This window comes from Pezoporus occidentalis, unplaced genomic scaffold, assembly GCF_034315485.1.
Source record: "Pezoporus occidentalis ecotype Australia unplaced genomic scaffold, CSIRO_AGI_Poc_V1 ctg34, whole genome shotgun sequence".
Lineage (NCBI taxonomy): Eukaryota > Metazoa > Chordata > Aves > Psittaciformes > Psittacidae > Pezoporus > Pezoporus occidentalis.
Genome location: NW_026915376.1, coordinates 2,428,173 through 2,453,595, shown reverse-complemented (window position 1 = coordinate 2,453,595; position 25,423 = coordinate 2,428,173). Strand labels below are relative to the sequence as shown.

The 25,423-nt window shown below is 36.8% G+C and overlaps 1 protein-coding gene and 1 long non-coding RNA gene across 4 annotated transcripts in view; one reads left to right on the top strand and one right to left on the bottom strand.

Annotated features, from left to right (window-relative positions):
* Positions 1-25,423, bottom strand: part of CRIM1 (cysteine rich transmembrane BMP regulator 1) — a 187,965-nt gene that overhangs the window by 27,960 nt on the left and 134,582 nt on the right. For all 3 annotated transcript variants that reach the window (XM_062629506.1, XM_062629509.1, XM_062629507.1), the window contains 2 exons: positions 14,409-14,537; positions 2,621-2,777 (listed from right to left, as the gene is read on the bottom strand). In XM_062629506.1, the coding sequence (XP_062485490.1) occupies positions 2,621-2,777; positions 14,409-14,537 (286 nt within the window). The remainder of the gene's footprint in view (positions 1-2,620; positions 2,778-14,408; positions 14,538-25,423) is intronic.
* On the top strand, positions 18,209-23,781 carry LOC134169275 (uncharacterized). Its single transcript, XR_009966844.1, has 2 exons — positions 18,209-18,464; positions 23,378-23,781. It is a non-coding gene; the product is annotated as an uncharacterized LOC134169275 (long non-coding RNA).

Here is a 25,423-nt window from a genome sequence, read left to right as displayed (position 1 = left end):
TGCAATGTATGTCCATGTTGAAGAAGATGGCACAGACCGTGTTAGATTTCCCCACACAATCAACTAGATTACTGTTGACACACACCACAGATTTATTAACAATAATCACCTTAAGTGCTTGGGCACAGGTATCAGCAGGGTGGTACTCACATGCAAACTAAGGACTCCATAGGTCTCGAGAACTGCTCTCAAAGGAAAATTGGTTTATTAAGGTGCAAAGCATATTAGGCTCCTTGCTTGGGTTCTTATCTTTCTCATCTTCAGAGGTTTCTGCCCTATGTGAACTATGTAGGACAAGTATTTTACAAATGACAGCAAAGATACCATGGTCTGGTGACTAATGAGGTAGACTTAAGAACATTACTACCAGTCACACACACTGGAAGCACAGGCCCAGGAATGGAAATTCACTGTTTTATCTTAAAGGAGCATTTGTTTTTTCCTGAAGATTCAGTTTTGAAGTGAAAAAACAAACAAACAAACAAACCTGAAAAACCAAGCTCAGTTCATCAGAGGTTATTAAGGTCTCTACCATGTTCCAGTTAAAGTTGTAAAAATACTGTCCACCTTCCTCTAGACAAAAAACACAGCTTAAAATAACCAAACCATGCAAACCTGCTCATTATGTGAAAGAGTATTTCTTCCTAAATCCATGTTGATGGGAAAAATATTGCACAATAAACTAGAAGAATATACCAGGAAACACATTTACACAAACAAAAAAACTTTGGTAACTATAGTTCAAACCAATCCTCAGCAGCAGCAGCAAAACATTTTTAACACTTCAGTGTGAAATCTACATTGGGACTGACAGTGAAGAAAACCAATAGTAGTAAACTGAAAGAAATCAAAAAGAGAAACAAACTTAACTACTTTAGATACCACAGAAAAGAATAGAGGTAGCTATTAAGCTAGCTATTAAGTTAGCTAGTAAGTCCAAAATGGAAATGACAAAAGACATTAAACAGACCTTACTTATTGTTTTTCTCATAACTTTCAAATAGGCTAAAGCAAATGGCCTTGAGAATAATAATTTTTTTATGCTCTTGCAAAATTAAAATTCAAAACAGCTTTTCCTGTTCCAAGCTGAATGATATTCAATCACAGAGTAAACAGTTAAATACTTTTTGGTTAATATCAGCTGCCTCTGCTGCTAACGCGTGCACACACTCCTTGAACATATGGATGAGAAAAATCTTCTCAGATCCTGTCCCACGGTTACGCTATTGACTCCGCTGCAGACAATAAATCATTCATTCATTCATTCATTCATTCATTCATTCATTCATTCATTCATTCAATCATTCATTCAATCACTCATCTTTATTTCATCCTGCTACCCATCTTCAGCCATCCTTGCTTTTGAAGCCATTGGGCAGAATTTCTGGGAATGACAAAACTGATATCCCTTTTGTGTAAATTCCTTCCTGTTCTGCTTTCTCTCACTGAAAACAACTCCCAGCCACTCCTGAAGTCAACATGCCTGAAGATAATTTTATCAACCTTTTAATTTTAAATTCTTGCTTTCCCTCTCCCATATTAAACTTTGAGGTTTGGAGAGGAAAGTGAAGTTTGTTTTAATCTTTGTTATCTTTCATTCGTTTTGTCTTATTTCAATACCACCGCTCTCATGAGTGCAAAAATCTGCTATTATTTAACCAGAAGCAAGCCTAATTCTGTGTCTCAAGTAACAGACACAGGATTATATTAAATGGTGTTTACTTGGTTTTGCTGGACTGCTATTATGTGAGTATTTTTAAATTACACTAGGAATGCCTCAAGGATACAACTCAAGCATTTTTTCTAACTTAGGGAAAAAAAAGTGACTTAATGTTTTCAAAGGAATTCCCCCCCCCCTTTTTTTTTTGAGTATTGCAACGTATCTGGTTTTATTTTCAGAAATTAAACTGTTACGAAAAGCAGGCAGTAATATGGAATGGATCCATCAAAAAATAAAATGCATAATACATATAGAAGCCACCAGCCTGATTGCTAAAAAATTTCTGTGATGAAAAATTTGACCAGCTTTTGTCACCCATTCCATAAATTAATAAATACCACAAATATTTCCTTACATGGAGAAAGAACCCCAGCAACAATACAGATTTTGAGCAGACTTATAAAAACGTGGATAAGAGACAGCAATGTTCGGCATGAATCATGTAACTGTCAGAAATGTCTCATTAAACTATTCTGTTGTCATATTAACATTAAAAAACCTCCTTGAAATACTAGAAAATCATTTGAATAAAAGAAATGGCTATAAAATAAAAGGGTACCACAGTGGAACACGCAAACAGAATTTCAAAAAGCTACATGCAAGAGACGTTACTTGTAAGTAGCTTTTTCATCTTGTTTGTCGAATATTCTTCAAACAAAATTTAAGCATCGCTTTGCTTTTATAATCTGCTGCTGTTTTTTTAAGTTGCTGCTTCTTCATCTGTTGATCAAAATCCATTTTGAAGAATACTTTAATCTCACATCAAGTAATGACATTTCTATTTTCCTACATGTTCCTCTGCTTTGCCACAAAGCAAACACAAGCATATGCCTGGATTTTGCATATTTTCAATATGTACAGCGATTGTATTAAAGATGCTTTCAGAACGAGAATACGTACAAGTATCCAAAGGGACAGTACTTGTCACATACAATGGGTTTGCACTTCTTAGGCCGCGGTCGACACTGACAGATCTCACAGTTGTGGGCGTCAGTCTGGAAGCCAAAGGAACACTCCAAGGAACAGCCCGAAATGAGGCCAGTGCACAGCTCCTCCCCTGCGAAGGACACATGCAGGTTATCACAATGTGGAAACTGGTTATACCAGACAAATGCATCTTTAGCAGATTAAATCTTCTGTTCCCTTTTATTTCGTAACTTTTAAAGTACTAGTAAGCCTTACCTTCAGACTGTCCTAACTTTAAAATATGTGACAGAATTCTCCAGTAATGACCCAAACCATATGAGCAGACACTACATGATGTCTTCCGTTCCAGTCAAGAACTTGGGGAGTATTACCTGGTACCCTAAACTATGGTTTATGAATGAAATGCACGGCCAAATGACTCTAACATCTGTGAACATTAGCTTTCAAGAAAACATTTAAAATAAAGTATACTTTCCACATATTATATGGGTTTAATAGGTTTCTGGTCAACATAGAGCATATTTATTTCCTCTCTATTTATTTTAATAGACCTGAATGAGCTATATTAACAACTTCCTTTCTTTATGCTGTTTGCTGTGAACTGTTTGGTGATTAAGACCTGCTCGTGGATTGCTGACATCTCAATTTCTCCAGTACAGAGAAGAATAATGGTAATTTCATTCACTCTCATTCAAATTTATTATTTTGAGAATGCTCAGCTGCTTTTTTTTCTTCTTGAAAGAAGAAGGACCAGAAAGACAACTCTTAACATGCTCTGGGATATAAAATTCATTTACTGGTTGCAGAGGTGAGAGGAAACAAAAAGTTAAGATGATTTTTGTTATACTAGGGATGTGAAACACTGGGGGGGGGAGGAGGAGAGGGAAGGGAAGTGGGTTGAGAGACCATTATTCCAATAGCCAATATAAGATCAGAACAGAAAAACGGGAAAATATAATTGAGCTTCTTCAACAGAAGACTATGATAGGTAACATTCAAAAGGCTGACTTTTAGAGAGATATTTAAAGGATGACTGGTATCCAGTTAAAACATCCACACCACTACAAAGCGCTGGTCATACAGAGAGCAGCTTAAGAGTGCTTTCATGGTGGAATTTGGGCCTACAAGTGCAATGCAACATTAGAGCCTTATCATCCCAAACAACAGTTCTCAGTTTAAGTAGGATGAAGATCATCAGGTTCAACACTCCCACCACTCTGGTTTTATGCAAATCTGATGTCTGAAGCAAAAAGGGTGCAAGTTGTTTTGTCATTCAGAATACAGAAAAAGAAATGCCAGATCCTTTCACAACCTCTAGAAGTTTGTCTTTGTCAGCAGAGTACCAATGCTACAGGATTTAAGCATTTACTCTCAGACATATCTAACCTTCACATAGCAACGGTAATCCTTACCTCACATTCTTGATGTACTCAGAAACACACATACAATAACCTTCATGAAGTATTAAAAGTTCTTCAAAGGACAGAATTCAGGCTGATCTATCAAGACTAGTAGGTCTTTTAAATACACAGCCACTAAGGCTGATTTAAAAACATTATAATGCAGAGGAAACTCCAATATTCTTCTCTGGTAAAGAGTGATGTATTTGTAACACAAAGGCTTTCTTTGAAGCAAGTTAAAATAATGAGGATTGCTCTTTAATTCATGAGCTTTACACTAGGATGCTTGTACACAATTATTGCCTGAAAGTGCAGACTGATAGTAAAACTAACTAAGCTTTTCATTATGCATGACTTTATAAGGTAGTCATAATTTTAAAGTTAGACTTGAACTTCATAAGAATGTATGGAAAAGTCACCTCCACTGGAATATCTCCAAAAACAATTTAGTTCAGTTATGACCCTGGATGTCATATAAGTTATGATAACTCCTGGAGACGTTCTGAAATGATCAAGTGAATGATCCTGGAATTACACAGGTTGGATTGATCAGAACCACTCATCTTCTGATGCACACTTTGTCATGCATATGAAGTGTTTAGGTGGCTGTCCATAAACATCAAGCTCACAGAAGACAGGTCAAGGAACAAGAAGGTACAAATGCAAAGGCAATGGGAAAAATGAACAGACGTCTTAAAAGGTGAAAAAAAGAGCTGGAAATAAAAAAATCTAAAAATAGAAAAAACAAACCCATTTTTTAAATTGGCATATCTTTATCTTATTTGACTCAGATTATTTGTTAAGGAGAGCTATCAAAGTGCAACACCCAGGTTTGAATATGAAATTAGAAAAGACGGTAAAATAACGGTTGCTCAGAACCCTACAGATTTTTCCTGCAGTTTTTGTTCTCAGTATTATTCTCTTTGGCACTGATTGCTTTGATATGGATGGTGAAACTGCTTCTAGAGATGCAAAACAAATTTGTTATGTGTAAAGTTAATACACTGTAGCTTTAAGTTAAAGGTGTCTAAGACACTGCTATAAAAGCAGGAAGATGGTGTCTCATTCCAAGTAGCTTATGGTGTTAAATATACATAAAACTCAGTCACCTGACATATCAGCCAGAAGATCCAGTCTCAAGGCAGTATCTTCCTTGCTTAATCCTCTGCATAGTGAGTTACCTTCAAAAGAACTTTCACTTTATAAGTGGCCAGGAAAGAAAAGCTCTTCAGAGCCTCGGGATGGATGACTGACTAACCACCACTGCCACCGATCTTAATAACAGACAGTGAAGAGCATACCAAAAAGTCATCAAAACAACGCACAGGACAAGCTTGCTGAAGTCAACACAGACCATTGTTAACATCTGAACTCACTAGTGTTATGTCAGTACTACACAAGGAAATCAGAATAATCGCCACAGACCTCTGCTGACAGTCTTTCTAATAAGATGCTAAAAATGATGCCTTCTGCGAAGATGTTTGTTACTAAAATTAGTATGTTATTGTATTTCTGATGTTATGACATTACAAGCTGTGGAAATGAGATTTAAATTTTCTATAAAGAAATTCAGTATCCTGAAAACCAGTGAATTCTGGTCTGCTTTCACATCTGACCTGAATTTCCCCTATTTACATATCATTAAAAACACAACTAACAGGCAGTCTCAAACTGAAGTACAATCTGGTACCCAACTTATGTCTGCTGTACAGGCTTGTTGAAAACACTGGACCAGTATATTAAATTGGGTATATGTGTGTGTGTATATATATATATATATATATGTTTTTCAGAAAACAGTGTGGGCATTTAAGATTAAAATGTGAATCAAATTCACTTTATATAATTGTCAATTTGAAAATATTTCTATAGCCTTAGCTATAGCTTTAAGTTCATCATAAAAAAATCATCATAAATTTATTATGAAAGGATAAGAAAAAAGATTTTTCTGCCAAGGTTTTACATTTCAAGTGACAAATACGTAATTCTTTATTCTTTAGAATAAAGAGAACTAGTTCACGAAGTTCAACCACAATGAATGGAGATTTACCATGTCAAAATGTCAGCAGTTTTTTTGTTTAGAGGAATTCTCCACCTCTGCTTAGCTAAATTTCATAAGGAACCTGAACCCAAATCATGGAACATATTTGCAGAGAAGAGATCCAGCTCTAGCTGGGCTAACAACTGCTTCAAAAGTACATCAGGGTTAATCAGGAAGTCTGAAAGGAGAGGATACTAGGAAACATTTTAGAAGTTAATGTAAAAGGAAAACTACCTTTCAAAGTTTGAGAACTGCATTAGGCATCTGCACGGCACTTGAACTCTTAACAGAATGGGATCAAGCTTCTGAACACATAGTATAAGCCATCTTTATTTCTCTGACTGATCAGTTGTATTGACATCACCTAGGGAGCTAAACTAATGGCTAGATAGGTGGTAGATGACTAAACCAGACGTATAACAATGGATAGGAAACCAATTAAAGGGAGGACATCTTTCATTGTACTGCTTGGGGAAATACCTGGCTGGGGAGTAGAGTTCTTCTATGTCAGTAGTAGAAATAGTTCATTAATTTTTCCTATGAAAAATGAAATGTCCACGAGGTAATGTCAATACAGAAAACAATCCTCCTACACAAGGTAAGAGAAGGGCTCAGGGGAATAAAATAGTAATAGTGGGTGAAATATAATTCTGGAAACATAGTAGGTCATGCTGCCCATAAGGAGTAAACAAGAACTTGGGCTACAAACTAGAGGTCAGGTGCAGGATATTGGTTGGTATCAGAATGGTACTGATGTGATACGACTTCAGAAAAAGATGAATGTGTTCCTGAATGTCTCAGGCTAATATAACTGTATTTTTACCACAAATACTTAGCTTTTTAATGTGAGGACAGACATATGCTGAAACATTACATAAAATTCTGTGAGAGTGTCAACTGCATGAACTACAGCACAAGGCTAGGACAATAATCATGGAAAGGCTGTTTGTACTCAACCAGTGATATTATTAAAATAGCCTGCTGCTAGGAACAAATACTCAAGAACAAACACAGAGAATACTTAGAGCAGTGACTCCATCCCACACAAGACCATGTAATTTTCTTTCCCATGTGCAATCATGACTGCAAAAGCTGCAGCAAAGTCAGTTACCAAAAGATCCATGTTTCTAGTCAGTCCTGACTAGACCTCACTACACTGGGAAAAGCTATTTTTTTTTACCTCTCTAAACACTGTAGCTCTAGCAAATACTTCGTTCTGTAGTTTGCCACACATTATATGTTGACTTGGATATAGGAATTTCAAATTACTGGATTCATTTTGATCAATCTAATAAGATGATATTGGGAAAAAAGAACACCAAACCACAAGTAGAAAGGGAAAGAAAACCCCACAAGTAGAAAGGGAAACAACAGTTGAAGATGAATTTGCCTTCCAAAAAAACATTTTTGAATTACTAACAAATATGAGAACCAAGGTTTTTAAGCCTGGTCACTGTTACCCAAAAATTCCTTCTAAATATAGTGAGTTCTTTCTCAGCCTTTATTCATCCACTCAGAGTTTCATACTGACTATAATAATGCAAATATCAGTTCCAGAAGAGCATGACAACTGTTTAAGGGGAATATGCTTGGGATACAGGTGATGGGACAACACTGAAGCAGGAAGTGTTGTCTTAAGAAGAGATGATTATCAAGCTATGGTGAGGCCCTACACTGCATACAAACTACGTGGTGCTTTAAAACTCTTTTCCACTAAGTTCTTGTTTTCAAAACTAAAGCCAACTCTTCTTTTTAAAAGACTGTCAGATCACTGTAAGACTGAGAAGGGAAGAAAGGTTATGTACAAAATCAACATGTGACCTACTATAGTCCAGATCCCAACCTGCAAACAAGACAAGGATAAAATTCTGTTCCAGGATATGCAATGTTAGAAAATCTTTGCATTTGTGAGGATTCACTCAGCAGTCATATACTTCAGATACAACACAATCTTCTCCTCAAGTATGGTACCTCAGATACAGTGTATCTCAAAAGGAGTCGCAATTCTTTGGCGCAAATTCAAACCATCAAACGTGTGATTTATTCCTGATTTCAAAGTGCTCACATGTCCACCTCCCATGAACCTATGAATACTTGGAGTGTTATAAAATATTGCTCAGAAATCAAACTGAGAAGAAAACAAAATTCAATTCTATGAATTGCATGTTTAGGTATAAAAGAGGTCTTCTGTTTGAACTTCTAATAGCTCAATTGAAATTCCAGCTAACTTATTTAAAGGACAACTTCTTGATTTCTTTCTTCTAGCACACATATATGACATGTAAGAACTCTAAGCTCTTAAACTGGGGCATATCTTTTTCTCCAATTTATTGCTTTCCATGTGGACACACCGATCATTGTACTGTGAAGACTGGAAGTCATCTTTAGTCTAGAAACTTTTGAAAATGCATTTTAGAGATGCATAGCCTGTTGAAATACTCTTAGTTGTCAATCCTCTAATTCACAGATAAAAAAATAACTGCTAGAGAAAATTAACAGATACTTGACAAGAATTATGTCAGTATTTCAATTTAGGCTGGTGTCCATTTTTTTGACGATCTGTAGCGTGGCTACATGAGGCTAGCTACATACCTTCACCATCATTATTTTCTTGACGCTGAGGATAGATCGAATCAGGAGAACTGTTTCACAGTACCTTTATAATTAAGCACTCCTCAGCCGTCCTCTCGGTGTGGATTGCTACTGCTGGTTAATCTTCAGGGGTGGGGATCTGGGGAGGCAAATTTATGAAGGAGAAAACTAGGTTACTTATCAGTAACTGGAATTCTCTGAATATATTGCCTCCACAGATCCACACTAACCCTCCCTCCTTACGTTAGAATTAACTCACGATTCACAATAGCTGGATAAAAATGAAGGGACCGGTCACTCTGATGCTAGAAAACCCTGTTTTAAAAAAAATAATCTCATGAGTGCATTCAGGCAAATTACCCACCTGGATACTTGCTCTAAGCAACTCTAGGATTTATATACCACATGTGACTTCGTGAAAATGAATTTCTAGCAGTGATATCTCAAAGGTAAAATTAGTGGAAAATGACCAAGCTTCCACAAAACTTCTGCCAGCACATGAAGGTGCTTGTTTTTTTTTTCACAAGTTAAGAAAAATTATCACCTGCTTCTATTGCATTAGATATAGTGTAAGCATTAATATACTCAATATATTGTTGTAATCTTCAGAGATACCCAGCAAAGACTTCTATCCTAGTGAGAAGATAGATGATATTTATTTGGCATGAGTAATTCATCATAACCCCTCTTCAGGGAGCACTTCCACTATCTTCCATGTAGGTACTTACAGTTAGTATTTCTATTTTACTTAGAATATGTACTTTTTTTCAGATCTGAGCCTAAAATTTTTAAGAAATGTGCTTCATCCCAAATTTTCTATGGCTGTATTTCACTAATTTAGGTCTAGTGAAGTTATCTGCAGAAGGATAATAAGGCATACATTTTCTGCAAGGCCTACAAACTTATTCCAAAATTCAAGATGCACTCTCCTTGCCCTACGGGAGACTACCTGGACTATCTCGGTTTTTGTTTATTTGATGTTTTGTTTGTTTGTTTTTTTTCTCCCCTCATTGAATTTGTTGCCAAATGAAGGTAACAATGGGAGATAACAGTTGCTAAAATAGAAAAGTGTTACCTTTATTTTACTTTACTATTTACAGGAATTTTGCATTGTCTCAAGTGTACATTTTGCATGACTTGTCACTGTGTGTGATTACTCGTCCCACCTTACTTTGAAAACAAAATAAACATAACAGATGTTTATTTAAATAGAGAACACATCTCTGAGTATGGGTTACTTACAGAAATAAAGTAATACTATAAAGGAATAAAAGGGGTTGGAACTAGACAATCTTTAAGGTTGTTTCCAACCCAAAGAATTCTATGATTCTGTGAATAAAATACTCAGATTTTGCCTGGGAAGAGTGAAAGGTTAGGAAAACCAACCCCAAACTCAAACTACTGAATGATTAACACACACACAAAAAGGAGTCAGAGATGCACTGTCCCACTGTAGTACCTTCAAACTTTTTCTTAGGCTTTTTCCTGTCATGCCATAAACTTTCAGAGCCTTGACCACTGATATTCATGGAAGGCCCATCAATGCACTTACCTAACTTTTCCCAACCTTCCAATCTGCCTTTGAATATCTACACAACTAAACGAAGTCCCACGCTGCCAAACCCAGCTTCCATGTCAGAATTCCACTCTTAAGTCATCAGCTATAAAATGGAGAAGGCATGACTTGCCAGAATACTGGACTCCATGCTGCAAATGTCTGCTAGTATTGAGTGAATGACAATACCTCCTGTAATATATTTTCTTCTCATTTATGGAAAAGTTACCAACACTTTTCAAACATATTTCTGTATTTACATGGAATGGGAAAAGGAGGTGGTTTTACAGCTGGAGGACTGTGCAAACATGTAACATGGTAAGAATTCTAATTTTTGAATAGTGATTTTGTTTGTTTTGACAGACAAAAAACCCCACAACATGAAGTGGATGATGATGTACAGGGATGGGCAGAGAAAATGACTCATCGTTAGACTTCTACAATCATGTCTCTCTATAAGGAGTCTGGAATTAATGAAATTGCATAACAGTTGTATCTTGTAAAATTTTACCAAAAGCTTCTATTTACTTAAACGGCAAAGCTGAGCCTTCTAAATGAAGCAAGCAATTTTTAAAATGAATAGCAATGCTCCAATTTAATTCCATTTTAATGAGATATGAAAGGATAAAAAAATAACAAAACCATACATGCTCTTGGCTATATGCTGGAAAGGACTTCAATTCGTCTGGGGTAAAATGTTATAGTCAAAGTTGCAGGAGAGATTTTTCAATGCTTTTTTCTTTTCTACAAATATAACACAGGGAATAGACAAGGCCAGATAAGATACTGGTCCTCACTGCAGACTTTCACTGAAGAATGACTGGGTGTTCAGTAGACAGCCATCAGATTTGAAATCCTATGTTACTGCAGTCAGCAGGTATTATTCAATGTGCCTGTTAGTCTCTGGAGAAAGAAAGACTACAAATAGCTGATCACTGGCCTTGTTTTATTCCACTAATGTACTCCTCCTCCTAAAGACTTTAATCCACACCAGTTTTCCTGATGGAAGCAAAGGCCTAGACACTCCAAACGCAATAGCAATTGCTGCACCCTACAAGTAACAATTTTTCACTTATTTACTTTTTCCTATTTATTTCCTGTTCTTTTACCACCTTATATATTTTTGTTTGTATTTTTTGGTAATGCATTTAATTTGTTTCCTACTCTTTTAATTTTATTTGGGATATTTTTACAGCAATTCTTCCTAAATCCTGGATTACACTTTTTTCCTTTTATCCTCATGTAATGCTGCTGCTTCGGCTCCTATACTCTCCAAGTCAGCATGATCATTCTTTCTCCCTCATCATTTGCGGTTCTATCTCTACTCACTGGAACTTCCCCCCCCTGTACCCATCTGTGCTCACCTTTTACTCAGTGGTAAGTTTTACCTCCTTTGCCTTGTAACTCTGGTCTGCCTCTACTTTTTTTTTTAATTTTATTTTACTTTACAGCATGCATGTTTTTACTGTGTTTTTACAGCATGTTTTTGCCTTCACTGCAAAACCAGGAAGAACAATAAAGCATGAAATAAACTGCTTCTGTTAAAATAATGTTCTAGAAATATAATGATTTGCTTCTTTTTCCCTTCTTATTCGGTAGTTGGCTTGATTCAAGGTGGATAAACTTGAAACTAAATTACAATAAAGTTGAAAGAAGTTTCATTATATTGTACTTAGATAATTACTTCAAATAAACCTGTTGTACTGATTTCTGGCTACAGGAATGTAAATGAAGGTATTTATGAATCACAATTTACAGCTTCAACTCTATGTTCTTCCACTTTGTCATTTTGCTTTTATTTTAGCTGGAACAGGCTGAAATGTAATGAATCTTCAGCAGTGATATCTAAAGAGAAATTAGCAAAGAAGGAAACTTTATTGGAAAGGGATTAGTAGAACTAGGATATAACATCTTCTAATGGTAATGCGGGCCTCCTTTACTCAGGCACTTTGAATCTGATTTAGTTGAGCAGCTTAGACTAGCAAGAAACAAGAGGTGCAGTAAAGACAGTGATGCTCCCAAAAGTCCATGTGAGCTAAAGATAATATACATTCTCATGTTCTTAGAGAGTTAAGATGCAACTACACTGGTTTGGACATGAAAGTATGTAGGATCTTAAAACGCAGAGATCTAGCAGCAGCATATTTGACAAAACTCCTTTCCTCTCAGTGCTCACAGACTCATTTGCCTAAAGCCTTGCAAGCGAGAGACGTTACTTGATGGAAAAAAACTACTTCTGTCATTTTGACTGATAACCATGAAGTGATGAAGACTTCCAAGCTGTTATTTTTCTTCACTGTTTTAGAAAATAAATGTTTCTGCTCTATGAACAACTGAGATTTTTAAGCAATCTACAATACAGGTTATTTAACTGAAAAAAATCCAAACCACGACAGACAAATGAGAGTATTAAGTTTGCTCCAGACAGTTTGCTACTGCAAAATGAAAATAATTTCAAGCAAATCTGGCAAGAGAAAAATTCCCTTGAATAGGATCTTAAGCACTATTTAATCAGAAACACTTCAAACAAGAACAGAGACTTCCTGGGATGCTGGGATGTGTACACATGCAATCTGCTAATCTAGGACAAAAAAATGATCCTTTGGAGTGACGGGTCACCTCTGCACCAAGCTGGAGGGAAGGACTGCACACAGACACACACACACACACAGACACACACACAGATGATGAAGTTTGTCAACTATGTTCATCTTCTTCTTTTTGTCAAATTCACCAATCAATTTTGTAACAATAAAAAAAGAAGGACAATCAAATTACAATGTTAAAAGTAGAACTTAACATTTCCAATTTTGTCTTAGAAACTAAGTAAGGCTTGTATACGATAGCATTACTACAGAAAGTTGCCCTTTCCATGAATACAACTTGCAATCAAAGATATTATTTCTGTATTACCATAATAACATTATTACTTGCCACACATTTATTTCTTATTAAAATATTTGGTCCTTTAGCTTATGGAAACAAAAAATGCACATTTCCCCAGAAAAGAAGTTAAAAAAGCCAGGACAAATCCTTTTCTTGCTCCTTAAGCAAAACATTGACCCAAGCCTAACACTCTGTACCAATAAATCTATTTTGATCAATAAAATAGTCATATTGGTTTAGACGTGACTGGGTGGACTGAAACCAAAAGAAGGGGAACAGTGTAAACACTTCAGTTGTGAAAGCCTCACAGGCTACAGGGAGGATGCAGAACAACAGTGAAATTACAGAGAGTTTAAACCCACTCCTAGGCTCGGCTGGAAGGCAGCGTGATGCATCCTGCAGCTGAGACTAGCAATCTCAGACTAGCACAGGTGTCCTTTGTTGGGCATTCCAACAGCCACCTGATCTTGCTTTGTATTTCATCCATAAACATTGAACTGTTAAGGAAACACGTACAGAAAATACATTTTTGCTGCTTCATTGATACACAGAGTTCTTAAACGGCACAATGCTTTTCCTTGGGGAAGAAATAGATGTTAAAGCCTGCACATATGTATGTGTGTGTGTGTGTATATATGTATATATATAGCACTCTAGATAGGATGTAAGAACATGCTATATAAAAACTAAAATATATAATACAATGAAAATATATTATTAATAAAATATGTTTATTAATAATAAAATAATATTAATAATAAAAATAAAATATATAAAATTATATATGGATATGTTTGAACTATATATGTTTATATAGTTCCACCCTCTGCCCCCTTCCCCCCACCCCCAGCATATAATTTTCCAACATTCAACCTCAAAAGCTAAATTTTGAGGAAAAAAAGCTGAGTTGAAAACAGGCTGCTTAGCAAGGGGAGTTTTTGAAGTGCGCAAACCAAGATGGTCTTAAACTCTTTACATACACAGAAGAAAATTAAATGTGGAAGTCTTATCAGACTTGTCAAAGCCTGAATGAATACTAAATCCCAAATCATAACCTTTTCTCCCCAGCTGTTAATTTTTTTCCATAGTCAGACATTTTGTGTTTTCCTCCCAACATATTTTAAGCAAGCAATGTCAGAAATCGGGAACTTATCCTTTAAAGAACAACTATAAGGTTGCATACTAACGCAACACAATCAACATTATTAATGGAAGAAACAGCATACTAGCATTTCCACATACAGCTTGACATACAAGGTAGAAGCCACTGTGTTTTTGCATACTCACTAGTTTTGCACTGACAAATGCGGCATCCATTTTGGTCCAGTTTGAAGCTGTAGATACAGTCTTTTTCTGTCAAAGTGCAGTTCACCAGAACCTCACAGGTGGGCGGACCTATTGTGATGTATGTGGGTTCTGAGGGCGAGAAAATATGAAACAAATAAATTTGAGATTACTTGAGTCTATTAATAGGTATACACAGAGCAACAGTGAAGAGAATAACCTTTAAGTAATTTTGCTTCTGATTATTGAATATTCTTGGCAATTCCAAAACAAAAGCTTCTGAAATACGGAAACAGGAAAAAATACTGTGTTTTTCTGTTCATTATGAAATCAGCTGTCTTGCATATGCAGTTTAATACTGAATGTAAAATATGTTTTGCCCGCTTTTCTCCTAAAGTATTAAATCAAAACTTCATGCAGATTTTTTCTTTTTACTTTAAAAACTGAACAGAGCTTTCTCCAAAGTGCAGTTGATTGATCATACCAAGCTGCAAATCAAAGCACATGACTCAGTAGATCAAATCTTTCTCTGTGTGAGGAAGATCACTTCTACTGAAATTTAAAGCAGAAGGGACTCTGAATCCCAAAAGGAAATGTAAGATAAACTGCGTGTGAAAGATCTCTGGAAATCATGGAACATGTCGATTCATTTAAAACATCACTTCTTATAGTATACTTCCGCAGTACCACACTATGCTTTTCGCAGTTGAAGACACTATTGCCAATTATCAGTTATTTATGGACAGTATACTACTTAATTTTGGTCACAAATGAAATATGTTTGAGTATGAAATTTAATAGTAGTCAGAAACATGAACATGGTAGTCAGAAATATGAACGTGGTTTAGTATACAAAGTTGTTAGGATAAAATAATATCAAAAAACTTATCGAAATAACAAGGAACCTCAACACTACCATCACAAAACTGGATACAGAAGGAATTAAATACCTATTTTTCCTGAAGGACTTTTGCTCTGTGAGACTATTTATAGTTATGAGCATTATTAACATTATACTAAGCATTTAGTAAACACAGATTTCATGACTTTTAAAGAAGTAACTGTGAGCTTTCATTTCACTGTTTCAACTGTTTTGAGTTTATCCTTTTCTTCCATTTCAGGAAATGAAGACAAAGGAAATTACATTTGAAAAAAGATCAATACATGTATCGATGGATTGTGAAAATATGATGAAATGATATAGTAACCACCAGGGCAATAAACCATAACATGCATTATACAGCATGCACATTTTCGTGGATTGGAGATGGCCATACATCGCCACCTCTCATTCTCAAACTAAATACATTGAAAGGCAGATTTTGCCATCCTTAAACCCTAGTCTTTACTCTCAGACTGAAGGTAAAATACTACTCAACATTGATTAAGTTGTTAGAAGTATACAGTGTTATCTAAATTACAAATTTCTGTGCCTACTGGCTCCACATCCAGCAGGCAGCTTTTGCACTCATGCCTTCCAGTCAAGTGAAAATTATCCTATTAAAAGAATGAGCTTTTCTGCTTTCATTGTCCTTCACAATTTTCAGCTTTCGTAGCTTCTCCCAGCCCTACTTTTCCCTTCACAACAGTTTATGCAGTGGATGAACATTTTTAATCCTTTTTAAATTATGGCAGCTAAGTACAGATTTTGGAGGGGAAAACTCCATGAAAGGCACTACAGAGAGACATTAGATGACTTCAAACTTATCTCAGAGGTCACGGCTCAGATTCCTCACTTTGCTGAAAACTTTAAAGTAACATCTGAATTCTGTTGCTTGTGGCTTTGCACATGTGGCATGAGAGAGCAATGTTTTCTAGAATCTATGGATTCCCAAATTATAATCCATTTAATTTCAGTGAACTCTCTGTATTTGTTTTCAAGTTCACTCTGTAAACTCTCTGACTAAATCATATCCATATTAATATTTGACATTTGCAACTTCAACAAACCATTAGTTTGGGAATCAAGAACATATTGATATAGACCAATAATTTGATATATTCCAGAAACTCCATTAATTAGTCACACCTGTTTAGGACTCAGAGTATATAAACTAGTGTTGCAAACAAACTGATTTACAGCATCTGGTGCCTATTCTGAAAACCTCCTTTCCTACCTCGCTCCATTCTCTAACCAAAGTAACCTAAACATGCAATAGGCCAAGATATAAGACTTACTCTGAAGCTACATTCAGGTTAGTGGTCAGCCAAGCCAAACCCTACACTGAAAATGACAAAGAATCCACTAGCAGCTAAAACCACTACGAATCATATGAATCATTAATGTTACCCAAAGCAAAGTTCACAGACAGTAACCCAGGTCTGGAGAAGACCATGGCTTTACCGTCAGGTAAACAGAACAGAACAGTTATGTAAAATATGTAGTTAAAGAACCCACAAAACCTCACTGAAAGCTGCAATGCAGGTTAGTACTGACTGATCCACTTGGTTATAAACTAAACTTAGAGAGAAACACGAATATGTTTCACCCCCATCACTGAAGTCCACCCGTCAAGATAACTTCTCTGTAATTGCAGGTATAGATTATTATCTTGAAAAAAACACCTCAGCAGATATGTTATGTGTTTTCCATGGTGCCTTTTCAAACCTACACTTTTGTGTTTTGATGCTCTTGTGTCTTGCCTTTTCAAACCTATACTTCTGTGTTTTGATGCTCTTGTGTCTTGGACACACAAACACAACATTTTTTTGCTCCCTTGATATATTCAGTACTGTTATTTCTTACAAGGGACAAAATTAAACTGTCATTTTAGTTTGAAAAGTTTTTGTTAGTCCTATTCATTGTGTTTTATTATTCTGCCACCTCCCACTTTTGTGTCTGCTCTCGGCATCCTTAGCGTTTCCAGACAAGCTTACAAATCTGATTTTTCTCCCTCCTGTCCCTAAAGGTAAGCCCTGAGATAAAGTAATTTTATATGCATGCCTGCTTCTCAATGAGCTGCAAGTAGAGGACAAAAGAAATAATTTAATTCCCTACCCCTACATGTGCAAAAATGCAGCCAGAAAAAAAAAAGGAGGGAAAAAACCAACCCCCCAAAATCAGCCCTTTTCACTTTGCTAGACAAGACTCAACAAATAAAGCCAGCTCTGCTCTGCCAGGCTTCTGGCTATTTGAATAGGCGAGCAGTAGCTAAGCTTGAAAAAGCATGCACCACTGCATGATCAGAGCTAAGCCTTCACTGCTGCTCTTGGTAGAAAAAGCAGAAGAAAGATCCAGGGCACAAATGGGTGGGAAAAATGGAGGTCGTTTCTGTTTGTGTGCTTTACCAACAATAGAACTATACTGTAGAAAGAAAGAGAGCGAGAAGAGGAAAATAAAGAGAAGGGGATTGAAGAGGGACTAGATGAAAACTGGATTTTTATAGAGCACATTTTGCTGATAATAGATGTCAGGTGCTTATATATAAGGTTAAATGCAGATTTCTATTAGAATGTCTTGATTCCATATGTGCTTTCTGAGCCTGATACTTTCTATGCTGAATTTTAGTGCAGAGGATTAATTTGTCTGCTGTAGAGGTTTTATTTTTCCTTTCTAACTTTGGAGATTTCATTTATGTATTCTTCAATTTTAGAGACAACAAAAATAAATAAAAAAATATTCTCCCTAGGGCTGGTACCAGGATGAAACATTATACCCATCCTCCTTATCATACCCATAGTTGTTCAAAATCTGAACTCTGGCCATTGAATTAGTATTAGAAAACAAAGAGGGATTACACTTAACTGTACTACTGCAAAGCCACATGTATTATGAGAACATCAAACACTCAGTTTTGGCTTGTATGAAGGACAAGAGAAAGCACAGCCTGCAGTTGCAGGGAAGTGATGCTTTCCTCTACTTAGCACTATCAAGCCCACAGCTGGAGTATTCTTCAGCTTTGGGATCCTCAGTAGAAAAGAGACACAGACACACCTGAGAATAGCATAGTGCCACCAGCTGCAAGGAGAGGCTGAGACCAGGTCTTGCTCGGCCCAGAGAAGGGCTGACCAAGGTGAAGGCGGACATCCTGCTGCTGCCTACTGCTACCTAACTGGCAGGTAAGAAGACAACAAGGTCTGGCTCATCTTGGAGATGCTCCAGGCTAGGATGAGAGGCAACGAACACAAATGTGAACATGAGAAATTACGACTGGATAAAAGTTGTTTTTTCTTTTAAACCACATGGGTGGTCAAACTAAGAGAGTCCTAGAGAGACTGTGGGATGTCCATCCTTCAAAATGCTCAAAACTTAGTTGGGAAAAGGCCTTGAGATCCTGCTGTCACTGGACCTGCTAGAGCAGGAGGTAGGACTAGAAAAATTTCTGGTGGTCCTTTCCAACTTGTATGACTCCACGAATTTCACATTCAATAAACTTGGGACATTTCCACTGAAAGCAGCAATATCCTTGATGGATCCTATCAGGGAACTGAAATCCAAAGATAAACATTTAAATTTCTGATGATTTCTGTATGCTTTTGACAAGCACTGATTACCTTCCTTCTGCAATACAAGTACAGGTTTGCCTAACACTGTCTCTCTGAAATGTATTTAAAGACTTGAAGAGTACCTTTTATTCAAGAAGCAAAATTTCTTCCAGGCTGTTATAACAGTATTTCTCTCTGAAGTGTCATTTAGTGACAGCCGCAGCCACCTTTAACCAGCCTCTTTTTAGTTTTTCCCTCCCTTAAGTTCATACATTACCCATACCTCTTGTAATAATAATAAAAATACCTTGCCATGTAAAAAACTTAAAACAAGCTCTTCACTTTGTTGCATTTGCAGTACAGTATTTTAACTCAAACCAGGTTTTGTTTCACGCTTTCAGTAATACTGTGTGAGGGAAGTACCTCTCCAAGCTTTTCCAAAATTGGTTTTAAGTAGGGAAGCAACTATTACATTCTAAGTTTTTTCATGTGCACATTGTTAAATGTACTACTTTTAAATGAATTTTTTAAAAGTAAATAGGGAACTTCTATTGCTGCTTCTGACTGTTAGAAATCTGGACCATCATGTTATCTTAACCCAAAATTACTAGAAATGTAAGAGGACAAGTGTTTTACACTACTAAATCATTCCAGTTTCGAATTCCACTCATAAATGTTGTCCTGTCAATATAGAAAGGAAAAATCCCTATCTTTATTATAACAAAATTACTGTATTTTTCCTTCCCATAAAAGTATGAGAACAGTAGGCACTGAACACCTGGGCTCAGTTACTTTGATTTAAGCGCAATGATTAACTCCAGCTAAGCAGACGCAGGAGGTCTGACTTCTTTTCATCATCTTCACCATCATCTTGGTGCTCCCAGCGCAGCTCTACTACTCAGTATTACTCTACACACATATGCTTGAAAGCCAGGAAGTTCTACCAGTGTTTGGTGTAAAGTGTCCCAAACATATCACAGTATCATTTACAAATACTATAATAACAAACTACCACACAGTGTGAGTTGACAGCAGTCCCTGTATACATATTCACAAAAACAGGTAAACAGAGGATGTTTTGGACCCCAAAACTCCAGGTGTTTTAAGTATGCACAGATGCATGTTTTTCTTGCCTTGTGGGATTTTTATATACACATTTTCTATACAAATTTACCTGTGTTCACATAAAAACAGCATTTCTAGCCAACTTCATGGTAACAAAGAATTTTTAATTTGCATCACAGACACATGTTTCTTCAAAACTATAAAACTGTAAGCTCTACAGATATACCACTATATAGAGGTTGAAAATTACAATGAGATCCTCCTTCCAATACCCAAACCACCATGGATTTCACCAATTCCATTTCAAGACTGCAAACTACTGCAGTATCTACTTTTTACAAGGAATTTAGGAGCACAGGCCATAAAAAATCATTGCCAAGAGAACAATTTTTACCTTAACAGACATTTAAACCCACAAAAATACTATTTTGTATTTTATTTGCATTTATTCAATATATGTATACTGACTTTTACTGGCTTGCTTAAACAGTTTCAGATGTTTGTTTTTGCAGTGATATAACACAATTACACTATATTCTCATCAAGGTATTTTGAGGAATTATTTGGAGAATATTGCTCATGCAACTGGAAGACAAGGTTCCTTGTGATTTCTTCCCATGTATAATAAAAATTTGGGAAAACAAATTGCAAAAACATGCAAAAAGCATTTGCATTTCTGAAAGGCTAAATTACAATCAAGATAATTTCAACATACAAGTTCACACCAACAGTAACACATGAACTTTTCAAACACATCAAACTAGCTTTTCTGCAACACAATTAAGTCACCGGGCCTAAAAACAATCCTAAATTTAAATGTGAAGACTATGTAGTCATAGTAAGAATAAGAAGTGGGATTGTATGCTTTACCGCGCAGTGTTGAAACTCCGTAAGCTCCTCTTTCATATTCCCATTTTGCTAATGTGAACCAGTCTATAACTTAATTAACAACTGTCAGATAAAGTAGGTTAATTCCTTATGCACATTATTAAAAAAGCTGGAACATGGAAACACATTTTCAGTGTATAGCACAGGGAAGCTTTATGTTCACCTGTGAGCATCACACATGTAGTAGGTATGCTCTCCCTACATTTAGGCCAGCAGTGCTGATGACAAAATCCTCCACATTTTCCAAAATAAATGGAAAAACAAATTTAAAAAATCCAATTTTTGCCCATTAATATTTCCAATACTTCTAGCAATAATTAACTACTTTTTTTTAAGGAGGGACAACAGTGAAAACCTTTTACAGAAGTCATAAATTCAGAAGATAACTCTCTGAAGTTTGCACCACATTTAATTTAGAATTATTTTTAACTCCAGAGAGGGTGACTAATATAAAATAGCAATGCATTTAGATTCTGCAGTGATTAGTCTTGGGATATTTGGTGAAGATGTTAGCCATGTGCAAAGAATAAGCTGAACAGAATAGAATTCTAGGAAGCCCCACATCTCATCAGGACCATGACATGAAAACCTCTTCTGGGGGAGGAGGGAAAAATCAATCAAAATCATGTTCTGCACATGGAGAAAGGCCTCTAACACCAATAATAAAGAACATGCCTGTGTTTGGGGAAAGGGAAATAGCTCCCTCTCCTGTAGTATTTTATAACACAAGCTACCTCTAAAAGGATTAAGAAGTTCTGATCCTATGAAACCAGCACCAATTGACTTAAAGAAACATAGCATCGGTGCATTTAAGCATTTACTATGAAAATTAAGAGCAAAAGCACAACTGAACAGGAGTCTAACTTCTACCCATGCTCTATGTGGTAAGTAGCTAAAAATTGGTCCTCAAGGGTGTGCTGCTCAACTGTCTTTTGAGTCTGCATACTTGTTTGAATTCTGTCTGCTGTCCAAAAAAGTTAACTGCAGCCTACTAAGCAGCAGCATGTGTGTTTACTTAAGCTTCCTGTAAAAACATTCATATCATTCCAAGAGTGACTAAATGTTTTCCATCCTCATAGTTCGCATTCCAGCCTTCCCCGCCCCTCCAGTTCATTACATGAAAAATATCAGTCCCGAGTACTGGGCAAGAGAATTTCCTTCCTGGGTTTGACATACCTAATGCCTTGCGGGAATTTTTTCCCCCAGTGTTTAGCGATCTGTGTTAACTATCAGGGTTCAACAATTCAGCATCACATAACTATTTAGAAAATGTATGCAGGACTTAAGATGATACCGTTTTCTAATGTCACAAAACCGTCTGAAAAGATATTCACTAACGCTTCAAACACATAGTTCATTTTAGCAGGCTTTGTTTCAAATGTTATTCATACTGTCAGCCTGAAACTACTTAAATTTGGTTTTTTCCTTGAAAGTTAACTATTAGAATATATTAAATATAGTAACTATTATAATTGTTGCAAACTGAAGAAGCCTCATACGAACAAAAGCTGCATGGGGGTGGGTGGGAGGTGTGGTCTTTTTTGCAGTGATGCAATCAAAATACTCACAGATTTTCCATTCCTAAGATGTGAAGTTAAAAACTTTTGCTGATGCAATCAATTCTTTCAGTTTTCGGTTTAACAGGCATGTATACTCTTCAAATACATTTTTATGCTGATAAGTTTGGGTTTTTGTAATATAATTTTAGGTGGAGTGAAATGAAGAAATAACCACCTTTATTAAAGCAGAATCAATTAAGCTTATCAAGAAATGTCTGAGCAGATTAAGGCAACCATTCAGTTATCGTTACGAGGTGAAGATACAGCACTAAATTAGTGTGCATCTGGGGCAAATCTATGAATACTATAGATGCTGAAAAGAATTAATTAGAGGATCCATGAGGTTCTTTATAAGTGAGACATCCTTAGCTGAACTGATGTTTCATTAGGATTCTTTGGCTAATCATCCTTTCAGCAGTATTCCACTGAACTTAATGATGAATTACTGAAAACTAGGAAAATATTATTTTATACCAGCATACACTAGCATTTTGACTTTCTAAAACTCAGAAAGACTTTCACTGGAAGTAGGTTTTATTATACCCTGGATGGTGTGGTTCAACAAGCTCAGCTGCCTTGTCTAAAACCACTATGCTAAATCATGATCTGGCAAATGTAAGCTCAATTCTCTACAGCACAGTGTTTGCATCCCTTAATTGACTTTGATGAAAAGGCTGGTTGAGAGCTACAGCACTGCTGTTGAACAATAATTTATACCTCATGCTCTAAGGAGATTTCTGGGCCCAGATCCTGTGGCGGTCAACACTGCTCACTACCACTGACTTCATCCTGAATGAATCAGATTTCTTTTCACTGGACTCTGCTGTCTGTTTTTACTTAATGAAGTGCTGGACACGCTAAAGGAACTGATTTGAATTACATCTCAGCTAGAGTTTGGAGCCCTTTATTGATGAAAATGTTAATTTCTTTTTGTGAAGATAAAGTGTCAGCCATAATGACAGCAAAGTAATGTGGGCTTTATTCATGAAAACCTTCCGAGGGGATTTTGTTTAACACTTAATTTCTTATCCACAGTTTATGCTGGCACCCTGCCACCTGTACCTGAGAGCTCTCATGCAGAAGGACATAGTGCAAGATAACCAGTTACTGAGTGTCACTGAACTGGGTTGCCTTCCCTATGAATAGCCTGAGCCTCTGGGAGATGCAAAGGAACAAGCAACCACAGACTTTTGTAAGTGACATTTCCGGCATCAGTGCCAGTGCTGAGCACTTGTAATCTTGTTAAAAAAATACAAATCAGGTATTTTCATACTATCCTAACCAATATTTACTTGCTGTGAACACAACTATTGCTCCAATTTGCAGATGGCTGTCCACAGATGCAGATGGCCTCGGGGAAACATGGTTATTTCTATCACTGTAGCTTGTTTGGTGCTATTCATATGCTGTCACATATTGACACTAAACAGCTATTTTAAGCTCTGGTATTCACTTTTTTATTTGTTAAAACAGATCAACAGTGTAAGTGCTAACTTAAACCATACCAATTTTATTTAGAAAATAAACAATTGTTAGCTCAACAGAGAAGTAAGCAGCTCTGTAAGCAGCAGTAGTAACACCAGCTGATTGTCAACAGATCTGAGTACCCGCAACAGAACAGGTACACAGACCAGATCCTGTGAAGAACATCCAAGTTTAAAGAATCATAGAATGGTTCCCTTTGAGGCTTCCTCCTGCTGCAAGAAGCCACTGGCTCTGACTGTGGGGAAAATACAGAGGGCTAGTATGATTACCTAAGCTTTGGCTCTTTATGAAGGCAGTCTAGAAAACAAAGAAAGAAAAAAACAGACTAAATAGACAGAAGATTAAACAAACAAAGGCAAATCCCAAAAGACCCAATATCATGAGAGCAGCTACAGAAGCTATATAGAAACATCCATCAGAAGGTTAAAACTAATTCTGTAGCTGGATCCACAGAATGTAGATCCACAGAATGCGGGTCTGCTTTTCCCAGCTCTCACCATTGAAAGGAGGTGCCTGCCTTCAAAAGCTGCATAGTCTGAAGAGCTTGAGTTTGGGGACAGGCCAATGAAGGCAGGTCTTCCCCTCCACACTAATCTGTCACAGTGTGACTCTGTCTCTAGCTTCATGCCTTATTGGTGACTTGCTTTCTGCCTTCCCCCTCCACTCCTGGAAACAGCAGCCTCAAAGTAGCCAGCCCCCTCCTCGCAGCTTGGGCTTTTGTCTCCCATAGAATCATAGAATGGTTTGGGTTGGAAGGCACCTTTAAAGATCATCTAGTTCCAACCCCCCTGCCATGAGCAGGAACATCTTCAACTGGATGAGGCTGCTCAGAGCCCCATCCAACCTTGACCTTGAATGTTTCCGGGAATGGGGCAGCCACAGCTTCTCTGGGCAACCTGCACACCCCTTGCATAGCCCAGACATTGCTGTGCCAGAAAATGGACAAGAACTGACAGGGGCGGACCTACAACAACAAGACATGCTGGCAGAAGGGTTTCGATCACTTTGATGTTTACTTAAAAAGAAAACCCCAGCAGCTACGTAGTGGTGAGCCACAGCTGTAACTTTCATAAACACTGAGACCTACATGTGAATTACTATTATGGCTTTCAGTTATGTATTCAATTTCCTGAGCAACTCTCCTTTCACTGAAGCTGAAAATAAACTGTGATGCCCTGAACACATTACAAAGACAACCTTAGTCACGACAAACCACAGGAGGAATTTTGTTTTCCTCAACAATTTCCTTTCTTCCTCTAAAATGTATCTTCCCTCTTGCAATTCAGTTCCATTCTTTCTTGTTTCATCTTTTTCTTTGCAATAACCTTTTAGGCACTTGAAGACTGATATCTTCTCATTCAGATTTCATCATTTTCACTTTAAGCTAAACCAACACAATTTATTCAGCCTGTCTTCCTGTTTTGCAAATTCTGGACTGTGCTCACAGCCCTTCTTCTGACTCTTTCCAACTTGCTTCCATCTTTTCAGAGGAACAATGCCCAGAAAAGATCCAAGACCCTTACATGTCAGCTAAGAACATACCCACCCATAGGAAAGAGGGTCAAATCGATTACTTCAGGTCTTGCAAACTGTATT